This window comes from Carettochelys insculpta, chromosome 3 (assembly GCF_033958435.1).
Source record: "Carettochelys insculpta isolate YL-2023 chromosome 3, ASM3395843v1, whole genome shotgun sequence".
Classification (NCBI taxonomy): domain Eukaryota; kingdom Metazoa; phylum Chordata; order Testudines; family Carettochelyidae; genus Carettochelys; species Carettochelys insculpta.
The window spans coordinates 208,537,689-208,555,594 of record NC_134139.1 but is presented as its reverse complement, the minus strand read 5'-3'; the positions used below and the strand labels follow the sequence as shown (position 1 = coordinate 208,555,594).

Below are 17,906 nucleotides of genomic sequence, written 5' to 3'. Positions count from 1 at the left end.
TCCAAAGCGTGGAGATGAGATGCTATAGGAGGCTTTTGGGCATCTCTGATATTGAGCATGTCACGAACGAAGAAGTACGACATAGGATCAGGCATGTCATAGGCCCACATGACGACCTGCTCACTGTGGCGCAGAAGCGCAAGCTCAGATGGTACGGCCACGTCATCAGATCATCAGGCCTTTCAAAGACCATCTTGCAAGGCACAGTACTGTCAAAGTTAGACTCAGACTCACAATTTATCGGGCCACTCTGTTCTATTAGCAAAGCCGCTCTGCTAATACATTTAGAAGTGAGCCCCCGAGTGGGGCTTGTGTCTCTTAATTTATACAGTTTTTTGGAGAACAAGTTACAGACAAGTTACAGACAAAAGAAGAAAAAGAGTTTAGTCACCACCCTTCGAGATCCCTGAGACTGTAGCACAGAGCTAGCAGGCCCCAGGCTGTTATAACCCATTTGGGAATCTCTCTTACATCCTCAGCTCTGAAGACTGAAGCAAAGAAATCATTTAGTTTTTCTGCAATGGCTTTATCTTCCGTGATTGCTCCTTTTATGTCTCGATTGTCCAGGGGCCCCGCTGCTTTTTTAGCCGGCTTCCTGCTTCTAATGTACTAAAAAAAACCATTTTACTATTGCTTTTTGAATTTATGGCTAACTGTTCCTCAAAATCTTTTGTGGCTTTTCTTATTACATTTTTACGCTTAATTTGGCAGTGTTTATGCTCCTTTCTATTTTGATCACTAGGATTTGACTTCCACTCACTGGAAACTTTGGAACTGTCCCGCTAGAATGGCGAGCAGCAGCCCAGCATCCTCAGGTAAGATTACGTCTTCTGCAACCACATTCTGCCCCGTCAACCCTGTTTCATTTACAGGAATTGAGCTCCAGCTGGCACAGCGTTGCGTAAACCAGGGCTTGGGGTGAGGCCAGGGCATTGCAAAACCGGGTTTTATTCCACCCAGTTATCTCAGTGGGACAAGAAGCAGAACATCGCTCACTGCCCCAGCAGTACTCAGGGGAACATGTTGCGAAAGGCTCAGCCCTGGCACTTGGTGACTTGGCTGTTCATTGCCCCAGAGCCCGAGCAGCACCTCTTATGTTACACAAGACATGCAGAGGCTCAGGGGGTTTCCTGCGCGTGGGAAGGGGTGGGGCACTAGTCCCTCCCAGTGATTTCCTTCCCCGTGAGCTACGCAGGGAGTCTGCAGCAGCCAGGCCTTCCCTACAGGGCCTCGGGACGCTCTGGGATTCAGGCTGCCAACCAGTTCCCTTTCCTCCTGCCAGACGCTGCAGGAGACTATGGCCAAGGTGCTCCCAAAGGGCCTTGCCCTCTCCTCACTGGCTGCCTCCTGATTTGCTCCTCACGCACCTCGCAGCCAGCTGAGCAGTGGAGTGCCCCTACCCCATGCTATGACCCATGTCCACCAATAAACACCCATAAATGGTCATGGCTGTATCCTGCACTGATGGAGAAGGGGCACACAGAAATACCGAGTCTAACGAGCCAGACCGAGCATCATCCAGAACAGCCTGAGCTGGGAGAAAACTCGTGAGCAGGTTTCAAAGCATCCTGAGCCAGTGAAAGGTGTTAGAATGTACCGAGGCACCGTCCCTGCACCCGGGCGAAAACACACTCCGTACCACGGCCCCTGCATGCAGCATGCTGCTTAGAGGGTGGTGTTCGTGGAGGGGGTGTAAGGGTCCCTTCAGTGGGGTGGGATGTAGTCCTAGAAGAGGGGTGTGATGATGACAGGATTCCCTGTAAGCCAAGTGCTTGGCGGCTGCCCAGGGGAGATGCAGGTGATTAATAGCGTGCCTCTTGGTGGTGCGCATCTGTGCATGCCTCAGTGCACAGGACAAAGTTTATTCCACCCATGGATGCAAAAAAATTAGCGGGAGCCCTGCCCGGGGGTCACGGCGTCACTCAGAGCTCCACCCACTTTCCCACAACAGTGGCCAGACCCCTTCTCTCCCCCACTTTGTGTGAGCCCCAAATCGTCTTCCACGGAGCGACCCGGCTGCAGAAGGTCACTCGGTGCGCTGGGGTCGAGTGAGCGAAGGAGACTCCCAGCCCTCACTGGGGGAGGTCCGCTCACCCCACTGTAGCCATATGTCAATGGACGTGCGCAGGAGGAAAGCTGAGTACTGGCTCCTCCTTTTTTACAAGAAGGGCAACTGGTGCAGCCATCTCCTGGCTTAAGCAGGAGCTGGGGGCTCTTGGCATGTCACAGGATCAGGCCCTGGGTGACCTGCATGCCTCACTGAGGGGAAAGGCGGAGGTTTCACCTCGCTGACGTGAGCAGAGTGCCCTGCCCATTGCTGCTGCTGTAGGCTGAGTGGAGACAGGGCGATTCCCTGCCTCCGGGCGTGGCTGTTTGGGTTGTGAATGGGCTGTTCTACCTGGAAATCCACTAAGGACGTGCCCACATTGCTGACTATCCTGCATGAGTCAGCCGCCAATGACGTATCAGACCCTGGCTGAACCTGAAAGGGGATGGGCACACCACAGAAGGGCAGTCAAGGCTTATTATCGTAACCCTTCTGCTGAAAGGAGCTGGCAGCAGCCAGAGCCGGGTTCAATATCTAGGGCTTCCTTTTCATCCGTCTCACACAGAACTGGCTCAAGCCGCTACCCAGTAGCCTGGGAACATCACACGCCCCTGGGCGCCTCGGGGAGGCAATGCTTCCCCACTCGCACATAAGAACATAAGAACATAAGCACGGCCATACTGGGTCAGACCAAAGGTCCATCGAGCCCAGCATCCCATCTGCCGACGGTGGCCAATGCCAGGTGCCCCAGAGAAGGAGAACAGAAGACAATGATCAAGTGATTTATCTCCTGCCATCCATCTCCTGCCCTTGTTCTGAAGGCTAGGGCACCATACTTTATCCCTGGCTAATAGCCATTTATGGACCTAACCTGCAAAAATTTATCAAGCTCTTTTTTAAACCCTAAGAGAGTCCTGGCCTTCACAGCCTCCTCGGGCAAGGAGTTCCACAGGTTGACTGTGCGCTGTGTGAAGAAAAATTTCCTTTTATTAGTTTTGAACCTACTACCCATCAATTTCATTTGGTGTCCCCTAGTTCTTGTATTATGGGAAAAGGTAAATAATTTTTCTATATTCACTTTCTCCACACCATTCATGATTTTATATACCTCTATCATATTGCCCCTCAATCGCCTTTTTTCCAAACTGAAAAGTCCCAGTCTCTCTAGCCTCTCCCCATATGGGACCCTTTCCAAGCCCCTAATCATCTTAGTCGCCCTTTTCTGAACCTTTTCTAATGCCAATATATCTTTTTTGAGGTGAGGAGACCACATCTGCACGCAGTACTCGAGATGTGGGCGTACCACAGTTTTATATAGGGGAAGTATGATATCTTTTGTCTTATTATCGATCCCTTTTTTAATAATTCCTAACATCCTATTTGCCTTACTAACTGCCGCTGCACACTGCGTGGATGTCTTCAGAGAACTATCCACTATAACTCCAAGATCCCTTTCCTGATCTGTCGTAGCTAAATTTGACCCCATCATGTAGTACGTGTAATTTGGGTTATTTTTTCCAACATGCATTACCTTACACTTACCCACATTAAATTTCATTTGCCATTTTGCTGCCCAATCACTCAGTTTGCTGAGATCTTTTTGTAGTTCTTCACAATCCCTTTTGCTTTTGACTGTCCTGAACAACTTGGTGTCATCTGCAAACTTTGCCACCTCACTGCTTACCTCATTTTCTAGATCATTGATGAACAAGTTGAACAGGATCGGTCCCAGGACTGACCCCTGGGGAACACCACTAGTTACCCTCCTCCATTGTGAAAATTTACCATTTATTCCCACCCTTTGTTTTCTGTCTTTTAACCAATTCCCAATCCATGAAAGGACCTTTCCTCCTATCCCATGACCACCTAATTTACATAAAAGCCTTTGGTGTGGGACCGTGTCAAAGGCTTTCTGGAAATCTAGGTATATTATGTCCACTGGGTGCCCCTTGTCCGCATGTTTATTAACCCCTTCAAAGAATTCTAATAGATTAGTTAGACACGACTTCCCTCTGCAGAAACCATGCTGACTTTTGCCCAACAATTTGTGCTCTTCTATGTGCCTTGCAATTTTACTCTTTACTAGTGTTTCTACTAATTTGCCTGGTACTGATGTTAAACTTATCGGTCTATAATTGCCAGGATCTCCTCTAGAGCCTTTTTTAAATATTGGTGTTATATTGGCCGTCTTCCAGTCATTTGGTACCAAAGTGGATTTAAAGGATAGGTTACAAACCACTGTTAATAACTCCGCAATTTCACATTTGAGTTCTTTCAGAACCCTTGGGTGAATGCCATCTGGTCCTGGAGACTTGTTACTATTCAGCTTATCAATTAATTCCAAAACCTCCTCTAATGTCACTTCAATCTGAGTGAGTTCCTCAGATTTGTCACCTAAAAAGGCTGGCTCAGATTTAGGAACCTCTGTAACATCTTCAGCCGTGAAGACTGAAGCAAAGAAATCATTTAATCGCTCCGCAATGGCACTGTCTTCCTTGATCGCTCCTTTTATATCTTTATCATCCAAGGGCCCCACTGCTTTTTTAGCAGGCTTCCTGCTTCTAATGTATTTAAAAAACATTTTACTATCATTTTTTGAATTTTTGGCTAGCTGTTCCTCAAACTCTTTTTTGGCTTTTCTTACTACATTATGACACTTAATTTGGGAGTGTTTATGTTCCTTTCTATTTTCCTCACTAGGATTTGACTTCCACTTTTTAAAAGCTGCCCTTTTCTCTCTCACTGCCTTTTTAACATGGCTGTTTAGCCATGGTGGTTCTTTGTTAGGTCTCTTACTGTGTTTTTTTATTTGGGGTATACATTTAAGTTGGGCCTCTAGTATGGTGTCTTTAAACAGTTTCCATGCAGCTTCCAGGGATTTTAGTTTAATTACTCTACCTTTTAGTTTCTGTTTAACTAGCTTCCTCATTTTAGTGTAATTCCCCTTTTTGAAATTAAATGCCAGAGTGTTTGACCGCTGCGGTGTTCTTCCCAACACAGGAATATTAAAAGTTATTATATTGTGGTCACTATTTCCAAGCGGTCCAGTAACAGTTACCTCTTGGACCAGATCCTGCGTTCCAGTCAAGACTAGATCGAGAATCGACTCTCCCCTTGTGGGTTCCTGTACTAGCTGCTCCAAGAAGCAGTCATTTAAGGCATCAAGAAATTTAATCTCTGAATCCCGTCCTGAGGTGACATGTACCCAATCAATATGGGGATAATTGAAATATCCTATTATTACTGTGTTTTTTATTTTGATAGCCTCTCTAATCTCCCTTATCATTTCAGCATCACTATCACTGTCCTGGTTAGGTGGTCGGTAATATATTCCTAATGCCATATTCATATTAGAGGAATGAATTGTTATCCATAATGATTCTATGGAACATTTTGATTCCTTTAGGATTTTTACTTCATTTGATTCTATATTATCCTTCACATATAGTACCACTCCGCCACCCGCACAACCTGTTCTGTCTTTCCGATATAATTTATATCCCGCTATGATAGTGTCCCACTGATTTTCCTCATTCCACCATGTTTCTGAGATGCCTATTATGTCAACTTCCTCCTTTGATATGAGGTACTCCAGTTCACCCATCTTATTAGACAGACTCCTAGCATTAGTGTAAAAGCATGTTAGAAAACTACCACTATTTATTTGTCCGCCTTTCACAGACGCGTTGGATTTTTTTATGCACGATTGTTTCACTTCTGATCTTGCCCATATATTATTTCCCACATTCCCTATCTGACTAACTTCTAGGGAATCCCTATCTATGGAGCCTCGTGTAAGAGAAGTCTCCGTCCAATCCAGGTGCTCCCCCGCACCAATCGGCTTTCCCCCACCTCTTAGTTTAAAAACTGCTCTACGACCTTTTTAATGTTTAATGCCAGCAGTCTGGATCCACCTTGATTTAGGTGGAGCCCATCATTCCTGTATAGGCTCCCCCTACCCCAAAAGTGTCCCCAGTTCCTAATAAATCTAAACCCCTCTTCCCTACACCATCGTCTCATCCACGCATTGAGACTCTGAAGTTCTGCCTGTCTATCTGGCCCTGCGCGTGGAACTGGAAGCATTTCAGAGAATGCCACCATAGATGTTCTGGATTTCAGTCTCTTTCCTAGTAACCTAAATTTGGCCTCCAGAACATCTCTTCTACCCTTCCCTATGTCATTGGTACCAACATGTACCACGACGACCGGCTCCTCCCCAGCACTGCCCATAAGTCTGTCTAGATGCCTCGAGAGATCCGCAACCTTCGCACCAGGCAGGCAAGTCACCATACGGTTCTCCCGGTCATCACAAACCCAACTATCTATATTTCTAATGATCGAATCCCCCACTACTAAAACCTGCTTCTTCCTAACAGCTGGCGCTCCCTCCCCCGGAGAAGTATCCTCGGCACGAGAGGATACAACAGCACCCTCTGGAAGGAGGGTCCCAACTATGGGATGTTTTCCCTCTGCTCCCATTGACTGCTCTCCTTCCCTGAGCCTTTCATCCTCCGTAACAGCATCAGGACTGTCAGATTGGAGGTGGGACAGCCCTACTATGTCCCGGAAAGTCTCATCAACAAACACCTCTGCCTTCCTTAGCTCCTCCAGTTCAGCCACCCTGACCTCCAAAGCACGCACTCGGTCTCTGAGGGCCAGGAGCTCCTTGCATCGAGCGCACACATACGCCACCCGCCCACAGGGTAGGTAGTCATACATACTGCACTCGACACAATAAACAGGATAGCCCCCACTCTGCTGCTGGGCTTCTGCCTCCATTTCCTACTCTAGTTATATATGACGGTTAATTAAATGTTTCAGATAGAGGTTGTTATAAAGGATTTAGTTTAAGGGCAATAGAAGTCACTGGCTCCCTCCAAGCTCCCCCTCTCAAAACTCCCTCCTGTTAGCACGCACCCTGTTCACAAGCACCCGGTCGCAAAGCTCCCTGGTCGCTTACCAGCAGGGTTTAAGTGCTCGGCCTCCCTGATAGCTCCTCCCTCTGCCTACAGCTCAGCCAATCAGCACACGGTTTTCAATTCAAACCTAATCAGCTTCCAACTGCCTGCCTGCCTGCCTGAGCACACGGCCTTTCAAACAAACAAACACTCAGCTCAGCACTCCAAACTCCAAACAAACTCCAAACAAACAAACAAAACAAACTCCAAACTCCAAACAAACAAACACACAAGCCCAAAACCTCCAAATATAAGCAGCCACTTACCCCAAGGTGCTTTAGTTTGCTCCTTCCTTCTCCTCCTCCAGGAGAGCCTCTCAAAACTCCCTCCTGTTAGCACGCACCCTGTTCACGCACGCACAGACGCTGAGTGTAGAAAAGAAACTTTTAATGAAAGAAAAAGTAGTCAAGTAGCACTTTAAAGACTAGCAAAATAGTTTATTAGGTGATGAGCTTTCGTGGGACAGACCCACTTCTTCAGACCAGAGCCAAACCAGAACAGACTCAATATTTAAGGCACAGAGAACCAAAAACAGTAAGCAAGGAGGACAAATCAGAAAAAGATAATCAAGGGGAGCAAATCAGAGAGTGGAGGGGTGGGGGGGAAGGTCAAGAATTAAATTGAGCCAAGTCTGCAATTCTTGACCTTCCCCCCCACTCCTCCACTCTCTGATTTGCTCACCTTGATTATCTTTTTCTGATTTGTCCTCCTTGCTTACAGTTTTTGGTTCTCTGTGCCTTAAATATTGAGTCTGTTCTGGTCTGGCTCTGGTCTGAAGAAGTGGGCCTGTCCCACAAAAGCTCACCTAATAAACTATTTTGCTAGTCTTTAAAGTGCTGTGGTAGTAGGTAGGCATCCTTCAGTCTGCATAGACTATGGATCGCGCCCTTGAAAGTTTCAGTTGAGGACTTCATTTACAGCGTCTATTGTGACTATAAAGACCCACACGAGAGTGACAGTCCTTGCTGCATCTCTTGCAGATGTAGTGGGTGTCTGGCAAGTCCTTTGACTGCTTTTTGTTTTGATAATGTATAGACTACCACAGCTTCCTCTCTGTTACTTTTAATGTAAGAGGCAGAGAAGTCATATGGTATTAGCTTGGGAAACTACCACACCCAGAGTTCATAACCAAGCCTCCAGTAACCGTCCTAGCTCAAACGGATTGAGCAATGTCCTTTGCCTCTCAGGCTCACCAGTCCAATACTGTAAGGATCCAGTCCGCACACCCAAACTTTCTCCGTACCCCACTTCAAATGCCGCACTTACAACTCATCAGTCCGTGCAGGCCCTGACACCTCACCCTGATGCGTTCCCTCATTGAGCCTGAGGCAATGCCCCCTTACACTGCTCCAGCTTTCCACTTGCTCCCTGCCAGCTACCCCACCAGCTGCCCGCCCTGCCAACCACCTGCCGCTCCTCCTACCAGCCATCTGCTGGTCTCCCACTGCTGTCTTCTGGATTTTGCTATAGGCAAAACCCTGTGATTCCAGCTCTGTGATTTCAGCTCATAGTGTCATTCAGCTCTGGGTCTAGCCATAGCATCTCAGTATCCACCAAGGTGGATTATCACAGAATAACTAGAGACCCATCTTGTAGGTAGGGTTGGGAAAGAACTAGTCAAGCCAGTCTTTGGCCGTGTCTACACTTAGACTGTGTCTACACTTGCATTCCTCTTTCGAAAGAGGTGTGCAAGTGAGGGAAATTGAAAATGCAAATGAAACGCAGATTTGAATATCTGGCACCTCATTTGCATATTCTTATTTCGAAATACCTTCTTTAGAAAGAAGAAAACCAGAGTAGGCACTGAACTTTCGAAAGTAAGCCCCATCTTCGAAAGAATCCTTCTTCCCATAAAAAAAAGGGTTGGACCACATGACCTGCAAGGAGAGGCTGAGGGATTTGGGTTTACTGAGGTCTTGTCTATACTTAGCAGTCAGGGTCAATCATCTGGAGTTAGATTTTGCACATCTGGTGAAAATAAGGCAAAATCCATCTCTCTGGGGTCAGCAGATGACCCCTGTACTCCACACTGTCACTTAGAGTAAGGGAAGTCAATGACAGAGTATAAAGGCTATGTCTTCACTAGGGAAATAAGTTGATTCTGATACGTCGAGTCTACCTACACAAATGCCGTAGCTAGAATTGTGTATCTGAAGTTGACTTATTTCCCGAGTATAGACTTAACCTTAGTTTGCAGAAGAGAAGAGTGAGGGGCGATTTGATAGCAGCCTTCAACTTCCTGAAGGGGAGCCCTAAAGAGGATGGAGAGAGGCTGTTCTGTGGTGTCCGATGGTAGAACAAGGAGTAATGGTCTGAAGTTACAGAGGGGGAGGAGTAGGCTGAAGATCAGGAAAAACTATTTCCCCAGGAGGGTGGTGAAGCACTGGAATGTGTTGCCTAGAGAGGTGGTGGAATCTCCATCCCTAGAGGTTTTAAGTCCTGGTTTGACATGGTCCTGGCTGGGATGATTTAGCTGGGGTTGGTTCTGCTTTGGGCGGGGGGCTGGACTCGACACCCTCCTGAGGTCCCTTCGAGCCCTGGGCTTCTGTGATTCTATAAAACCGAGACTGGGTTTCGTGCGTATGCAGCACCTTGCATAATCCCAGCCTCTAAGCAGGCATGGGATGTAATAGCAAGTGCGGGGTGACACCCCTAAGCAGGTCGGTGTCTCCTGTTGCTGTCTATACTGAACCTCAGGTTGTGCATTAGTGAGACTTACGCTGGGGTCCCTCTCTGGGGTAACTGTGCTAATGAGGACACCCCTTTAACCTGAAAAGGTAACAGAGAGGAAGATCCAAATGAGCCAGTTGCCAAGAGATGGAGGATGCTGGAAGGATGTGGCACAGCCCAGTTGGACGACCAGAGCTCCGTGGAGATGTGTAAGTACGAGAACCTGCCCCGCCTGGCCGACACCGCGGAGCTGTGCCCAGCGGCACACAGGGCTGTAGGGAGAGGGCAAAACAGGCCCAGCCCTGGCTGCAGCTGTGGGGACAACAGCCACCCTCCTACCAACAGCTGGGGAGCGAGGCTGCCCCAGCCCATATTCATGTGCCTTCCCTGGAGCACGAGAAGCAGGGGACCTGTCAGGGCTGCTGGAGCCAATACCAAGTGTCCCTGAGGGTCCCAGTGGCATGCAGGGCTGGGCACAGACCCTCCCTGCTGGGGGTGTTCCAGTCGAGCCCCGGGAAAGGGAAGGCGACTGCTCTCACCCCTCCTTCACCCTGTGCCCCCATGTAATGAGAGCACTAGCCGGCTTTGGGGCATGGGTAACACAGGGTGCCCCTCTGGGCTCTCATCGGAAATAGCCTCTAGCTGCCCTGGCTCCATGCTGGGGCCCTGACGCCCAGCGGTGAGTTTATTGAATTGCTGCTCCCGTTTCCTGTGCTTTGTTTGCTTTGGAGGATAGGGTCAAAACTCAAAATGATCTGGACAAATTGGCTAATGGCCTGAAGTAAACAGGATGAAGTTTAATAAAGACAAATGCAAAATGCTCCACTTAGGAAGGAACAATCAGTTTCACACATACAGAATGGGAAGCGACTGTCTAGGAAGGCGTATGGCAGAAAGGGATCTAGGGATTACAGTGGACCACAAGATAAATATGAGTCAACAGTGTGATGCTGCTGCAAAAAAAGCAAACATGATTCTGGGATGCATTAACAGGTGTGTTGTGACCAAGACACGAGAAGTCATTCTCCCGCTCTCCTCTGCGCTGGTTAGGCCTCAGCTGGAGTATTGTGTCCAGTTCTGGGTGCTGCATTTCAAGAAAGATGTGGAGAAAGTGGAAAGGGTCCAGAAAAGAGCAATAAGAATGATCAAAGGTCTAGAGAACATGACCTATGAAGGAATTGGGCTTATTTAGTTTGTAAAAGAGAAGATTGAGGGGGACGTGATAGCGGATTTCAGGTATCTAAAAGGGTGTCATAAGGAGGAAGGAGAGAACTTGTTCTTCTTGGCCTCTGAGGATAGAACAAGAGGCAACGGGCTTAAACTGCAGCAAAGGAGGTTTAGGTTGGGCATTAGGAAAAAGTTCCTAACTGCCAGGGTGGTCAAACACTGGAATAAATTGCCAAGGGAGGTTGTGGAATCTCCATCGCTGGAGATATTTAAGAACAGGTTAGATAGTGTCTGTCAGGGATGGTCTAGACAGTACTTGGTCCTGCCATGAGGGCGGGGGGCTGGACTCGATGGCCTCTCAAGCTCCCTTCCAGCCCTAGCGTTCTATGATTCTATGATTCCTGTAGGCCTCTGGGCTTGCCTTGCACTAACCTGGCACAGCCTGGCTCAGCGGGTAAGAAATGACCGGGCTCCAGAGTGAGGCCCGTTGCCGTTCTGTGATGGAACTGACTCGTTCTTCCAGATGAAACCCTGGAATCCGAGGCCAGAGGAATTCTGAACAGGGTGTACGAGAAATTCTACCACTTCCTGCCCCAGGGCAACATGTGGGAAGGACTGAAATATCTCACGTGAGTCTGCCACCTGACTGCTCCTTAAAGCCCACGTGCCTGAGCCACCGCAGCCAGGCTCATGTAGGGCCTGCTTCCTGGGCAGGCCTCTGCCAGCGTGTGCTCTGAATTGCTCCTGCATTCCAAGGATGCTGGTGCAGATAGGCCCACGGGAACTGACAGGCTGGGTCAGAGCAGGGTCCCTCTAGCCTGGTGTCCTGTCTCTGACAGAGGCAGCGCCAGCTGCTGCAGAGAACAGCGCTCTTGGGGGATGTCCCTGCTGCAGGGACAGGTTGTCCCCCAGCCCTGTACAGCTCCTGGCAAAGAGAACACCACTGCAGATACCGGCTCGCACAGGTCTCGCCCAGGGCCCCTGGAGCAAAGAGCAGCAGGGACACCCCGATGATGCTGATCCTATTGTCTCTTGCTGCTTGGGAAGCCAGGACAAGCAGAGAGCTGGTCTGACGGCACAGGGCCCTTTGCAGGCTGCTGTGGGTCTCTGGGGATGCTCCCAGTTTGGGATCAGGCTCTGCTACCTTTCCCACTCACGATGAGCCCCGCCCCTGAAGAGGATGGCTTGGGGAGAACAAGACCATGAAACGTGTGTCTACACTGCCTTGCAATCCTGGGCCTGTGGGACCTGGCCCCAGAGAGGCCGTGGGTCAACACCTGCTCTTGTCTGTCTGTAACTGCCCATGGGCGACTCGACAGTGAACCACGGCCCTAGGTGTGTGGGTTACACATCCACCTGGATTGCGCTGGTTAGACCCAGGACACATAGCTGCATTGACAGGTCCATGCTGCACTGCACAGATCTGAGTCAGACCTTCTGCATCTGGCATTCTTAGCACCTGCACTGGGTTCGAGGTGTACTGTGGGAAAACTGGCCTGTCCCCCCTTCACACCTGAATGGCAGAGGAGCTGATCTTTGCTCACTGGAATCCATTGAGGGGAGGGGAGAGGCAGGGTCTTTCCATTAACTGCACAGGGGCTGTATTTGGGAGAAAGCTCAGGGGTCCTGCTTCCCGATTCCATGATGCTGCTACTACCACCTACCTCCTCTCCCGCTCTTCCTCCACCAGGGACCGCCTCTCCTCCCTGAAGGAAAAGTCTTCCTTGGACCACATTTACATCGGGCTCTTCGGCAGCACCGGGGCCGGGAAGAGCTCCCTGCTCAACGCCATCATTGACCAGCAGTTCTTCCTGCCGGTGTCGGGGTACCGCGCCTGCACCTCCTGCATGGTGCAAGTCAGCAGCAGCCAGGGCGGGAACTACCGGGCCAAAATCTACCTGCTCTCGGAACAGGCAAGGCTGGCTCCTCCGCATGGCCCAGGGACGTGGGCGAGGGGTCAGGCCAGCGGCCTATGGCCTGGGGCACTGAAGCAGGAAGGGTGTGGTGGCTGCAGCTAGCTGCTGGGTCTGCACTCCCTTGCTGGGCTGCTCCTTGCAGTGATGCCAAACCTGCCTGCTTGCGCTCTAGGGACAGGACTGGGCCTAGTTCTCCTCTGCTTAGGAGGCCCAGAGTGGGCAGGGGCAGGGAACAGCACTTCCCTCCCTGCTTGGCCGGTAGCTGGCCGGAAGGGAGCCCCACTGCTGCTCAGCTGGTTCATCTCATGCAGCAGCCAGGGAACCGCTCGTGCAGCTTCTGCGCTATCATCCCCAGACCTTGTCCTCCAGCTTCGAGTCACTTCCTGGCTCCCCCTCACCCCAGCCTCTCTCAGCACCCACATCGCTGCTGCCCAAGGTACAGCCCTCGCCAGCCCCGATGCCTGTATTATTCTGTAGCACCCTTGCCCATCTCCCACACTGACCTGTCTCACAATTACCCAAGACAACAATGGCCTGTTGGCCTGGCTCTGCCTGGCAGGAATGGCAGGAGGAACTGAGGAACCTGGTGGAGCTCCTAAGCAATCCTGAAGAGACGCAAAGCGATGTTGGTGAAGCTGGCCGAAAGCTTCAAGCCCTCTACGGGAATGATGCCGAGACCAGGCTCCAGACCGAGGAAGATCTGTTGAGAGTGAAGCCGCTAATAACCATCCCTCCGTCCAGGTGCATTGTCCTTGAGGATGAACAGGTGAGTGGTGTGTGTTCATAAATCTAACCGAGCAGACAACTGTGAGCATATCCACCTGCAAAAACGGTGAGGAACCGTCCCTAAAATCTCTCCCACTCGGTAGAAGGTAGTATAATTAATTACTGCTGCTGAGGGTTGTGAGGTCCTGTCACCAAACAGGGGCAGCGTTTGATTTCTGGGTTGTGTCTCAGGCAGAACAACTCTCCTACAAACTGGACCCTTACATCCGGTGTCACAAGGAGGAGGAGCCGGGACTGGATGACGAGAAAGCCAAGATGCGACTCTGGCCCCTAATCAAATACGTGGAAGTGACGATTCCGAAGTCGGACGTGATCCCGGAGGGCGTTGTGTTTGTGGATATCCCCGGGACGGGAGATTACAACAGCAAGAGGGACGAAATGTGGAAAGAGGTGATGCCCCAGCTCCGTGGCGTGGGGGAGGAAACACGGATTTGTTGTTTGGTGGGAGAGTGTTTAATGTTGATCCAAATGTCACCCCTGCAGTGTCGTATAGCAGGGGAGCTCTCAACAGGGCTCTGAGCTCTGTGCCTGGGGAGCCTTTAGGGGAATGGCCAGAAGCAGAGTCTGCTCCATACAGCAAGGGTGATCCCCAGATATTAGCTAACAGGGCTTCCCAGCTGGGATCCTTCACTGCCCCTGGCATCAATGGCCCATCACATCTTTCTTCATGTGCAGTGACTAGGGGATTGAGGGTCTTCCTCCAGCGCAGCCCCTGCAGTGATCACAGGAGCCTTTTGTCTTCTTGCCACTGGACCTATCCCAGAAGCCAGCTTGGTGCCTCCAGCTGTCACAGTCCCTGGTGGTGGGGATTCATCACAGCTGAGGGGCCCGAGCTAAGGACTGGAGCCTGCAAATGGCTTGCACCACCTTGCAAAGACTGAGCACCCTCCTTTGTCATGTGGCTGCTCTTATGTTATGTTATGTTACAGTCAGCTGGGAACTGAGGGTGCTCAGCAGGTTGCAGGGCGGAGCTTGGCTGCCTTGCCGCTTCCGGGTATAATTCTCTCTCTCTCTCCCTCTTTCGCCTTAAGAACATCAAAAAATGTTCAGTCATCTGGGTCATCAGCGACATCAAACGAGTTCAAGGGGGGAAAGACCACGAGAAGCTGCTGGAGGAGGGCATCAAAGCGTACCAAGGCGGGATGTGCTGTGACCTCGCCCTGGTGGTCACCCAGTCTGATAACCTACGTCTCCAGGAATACTTGAGGTAGTGGAACAGGACTTCAGTCTTTCCTTTAGATATTTACAGTGTGTCTGCCTCCTGCAGCCCCCGCTCCTCCCTTACGCCTACGATCTAGCTGGGCGTCTTTACCGGAATGGTGCTCAGATATCCAGTCTGCTCCAACTGATGTTAATCACCTTGGCCACATACATGGGCTCTCCTTGGACAGCAGTGTAGACTCCGCGGTTAGCCAACACTGCAGACCTTGGGGAGCCCCCAAGAATGACAAATCAAGCGAGGTACGAAGGCACTGCAGCCAGGTTCAGTGTTGCTGACGTCTGGTCTCCAACACCCTGATGAGTCTCCAGTATGACTCAACAGTTTACACTAGTACATGCATACGCCGTGACAACGGACGCCACTCAGTTGGCTGCAATGGGGCTCCGTCATTCCCTAGGTCGCTTGACACAGCCCCTGTTACACACACTTTTATGTACAGGTGTAAACAAGCTACATATCCAGGTACAACCCCCTACTTGTAGTAAGTCAACACCCCCCAATGTAACGAGATCTGCCCATTAACTTGAGGAGAGTGGTGGTACGATCAAAACAACACTATCCATCATGCTGTCATTATGACCTGTTCCTGAACTTGGGTGGGAATGTACCTGGTGATAAGCTGTTATCTATGGGGAGGGCATAAGGAGTGCATGGTACTAAGCTGGGTGTGTTTATGTGTGTCACTAGCTGCCTGGCTCTGGGTGCTTTTAGACCCTGTGACTTACCAGTCCTGTCTCTTAGAATCATAGAACACTAGGACTGGAAGGGACCTCGAGAGGCCATCGAGTCCAGCCCCCTGCCCCAATGGCAGGACCAAGTACTGTCTAAACCATCCCTGAGAGACGTCTATCAAACCTGTTCTTAAATATCTCCAGCGATGGAGATTCCACAATCTCCCTTGGCAATTTATTCCACTGTTTGACCGCCCTGACAGTTAGGAACTTTTTCCTAATGTCCAACCTAAACCTCCCTTGCTGCAGTTTAAGCCAGTTGCCTCTTGTTCTATCCTCAGAAGCCAAGAAGAAAAAGTTTTCTCCTTCCTCCTTATAACTCCCTTTTAGATACCTGAAAACTGCTTTCATGTCTCCCCTCAATCTTCTCTTTTCCAAACTAAACAAGCCCAAATCTTTCAACCTTTTTTCATAGGTTACATTCTCTAGACCTTTAATCATTCTCGTCACTCTTTTCTGGACCCTCTCTAGTTTCTCCACATCTTTTTTGAACTGCGGTGCCCAGAACTGGACACAATATTCCAGCTGAGGCCTAACTAGCGCAGAGTAGAGCGGAAGAATGACTTCTCGTGTCTTGTTCATAACACACCTGTTAATGCATCCCAGAATCATGTTTGCTTTTTTTGCAACAGCATCACACTGACGACTCATATTTAGCTTGTGGTCCACGATAATCCCTAGATCCCTTTCTGCTGTACTCCTTCCTAGGCAGTCTCTCCCCATTCTGTATGTGTGAAACTGATTGTTCTTTCCCAAGTGGAGCACTTTGCATTTGTCCTTATTAAACTTCATTCTGTTTACTTCAGACCATTTCTCCAATTTATCCAGATCATCTTGAATTATGACTGTATCCTCCAAAGCAGTTGCAACCCCTCCCAGCTTGGTATCATCTGCAAACTTAATAAGTGTACTTTCTATGTCAATATCTAAATCATTGATGAAGACATTGAACAGAACCGGTCCTAACACAGACCCCAGCGGAACCCCACTTGCTATACTTTTCCAGCAGGATTGAGAACCATTAAGAACTACTCTCTGGGTACGGTTATCCAGCCAGCTATACGCCCACCTTATAGTAGCCTCATCTATATTGTATTTGCTTAGTTTTTTTATAAGAATATCATGAGAGACGGTATCAAATGCTTTACTGAAGTCTAGGTATACCACATCTACCGCCTCTCCCCTATCCACAAGGCTTGTTATCCTATCAAAGAAAGCTATCGGATTAGTTTGACGAGATTTATTCTTTACAAACCCATGCTGGCTGTTTCCTATCACCTTACCACCTTCCAAGTGCTTGCAGATGATTTCTTTAATTACCTGTCCCATTATCTTTCCTGGCACTGAAGTTAAGCTGACTGGCCTGTAGTTTCCTGGGTTATTCTTGTTCCCCTTTTTATAGATGGGCACTAGATTTGCCCTTTTCCAGTCTTCTGGAATCTCTCCTGTCTCCCATGATTTTCCAAAGATGATAGATAAAGGCTCAGATACCTCCTCTATCAGCTCCTTGAGTATTCTAGGGTGCATTTCATCAGGCCCTGGTGACTTGCAGACATCTAATTTTCCTTAGTGATTTTTAACTTCTAACCCTACCCCTTTCCCACTAGCTTTCACTGTGTTGGGCATTCCTTCATCAGACTTCCCAGTGAAGACCGAAACAAAGAAGTCATTAAGCATCTCTCCCATTTCCTAGTTCCCTGTTACTGTTTCTCCCTCCTCACTGAGCAATGGCCCTACCCTGTCCCTGGTCTTCCTCTTGTTTCTAACACATTTATAAAAAGCCTTCTTGTTTCCCTTTATGCCTGTAGCTAGTTTGAGCTCATTTTGTGCCTTAGCCTTTCTAATCTTTCTCCTGCATTCTTGTGGTGTTTGCCTATATTCATCCTTTGTAATTTTTCCTTGTTTCCATTTTTTATACAATTCCTCTTTTATTTTGAGATTGTGCAAGATCTCCTGGTTAAGCCAAGGCAGTCTTTTTCCATATTTTCTATCTTTCCTACGCAGCGGGATAGCTTGCTTTTGGGCCCTTAATAATGTCCCTTTGAAAAACTGCCAACTCTCCTCAGCTGTTTTTCCCCTCAGTTTTTCTTCCCATGGGACCTTACCTACCAGCTCTCTGAGTTTACCAAAATCCGCCCTCCTGAAATCCATTATCTCTATTTTGCTGTTTTCTGTTCTACCCTTCCTTAGGATTGTGAACTCTGTGATTTCATGATCACTTTCACCCAAGCTGCCTTCCACCTTCAAGTTCTCTACCAATTCCTCCCTATTTGTTACAATCAAATCTAAGACAGCTTCCCCTCGGTAGCTTTTTCAACCTTTTGGAATAAAAAATTGTCTCCAACACAATCCAAGAACTTACTGGATAGTCTGTGCCCCGCTGTATTAGTTTCCCAGCATATATCTGGA

General features: G+C 49.1%; 1 protein-coding gene across 1 annotated transcript in view; it reads left to right on the top strand.

Moving 5' to 3' along the window:
- The first annotated feature begins 759 nt into the window (after positions 1 to 759).
- The window catches only part of LOC142010661 (nuclear GTPase SLIP-GC-like), a 73,228-nt gene continuing 56,081 nt past the window's right edge, over positions 760 to 17,906 (top strand). The window contains exons 1-7 of the mRNA XM_074989065.1: positions 760 to 815; positions 9,783 to 9,884; positions 11,366 to 11,471; positions 12,533 to 12,755; positions 13,318 to 13,524; positions 13,716 to 13,934; positions 14,576 to 14,751. Coding sequence (XP_074845166.1) covers positions 788 to 815; positions 9,783 to 9,884; positions 11,366 to 11,471; positions 12,533 to 12,755; positions 13,318 to 13,524; positions 13,716 to 13,934; positions 14,576 to 14,751 — 1,061 coding nt within the window. The 5' untranslated portion in view covers positions 760 to 787. The remainder of the gene's footprint in view (positions 816 to 9,782; positions 9,885 to 11,365; positions 11,472 to 12,532; positions 12,756 to 13,317; positions 13,525 to 13,715; positions 13,935 to 14,575; positions 14,752 to 17,906) is intronic.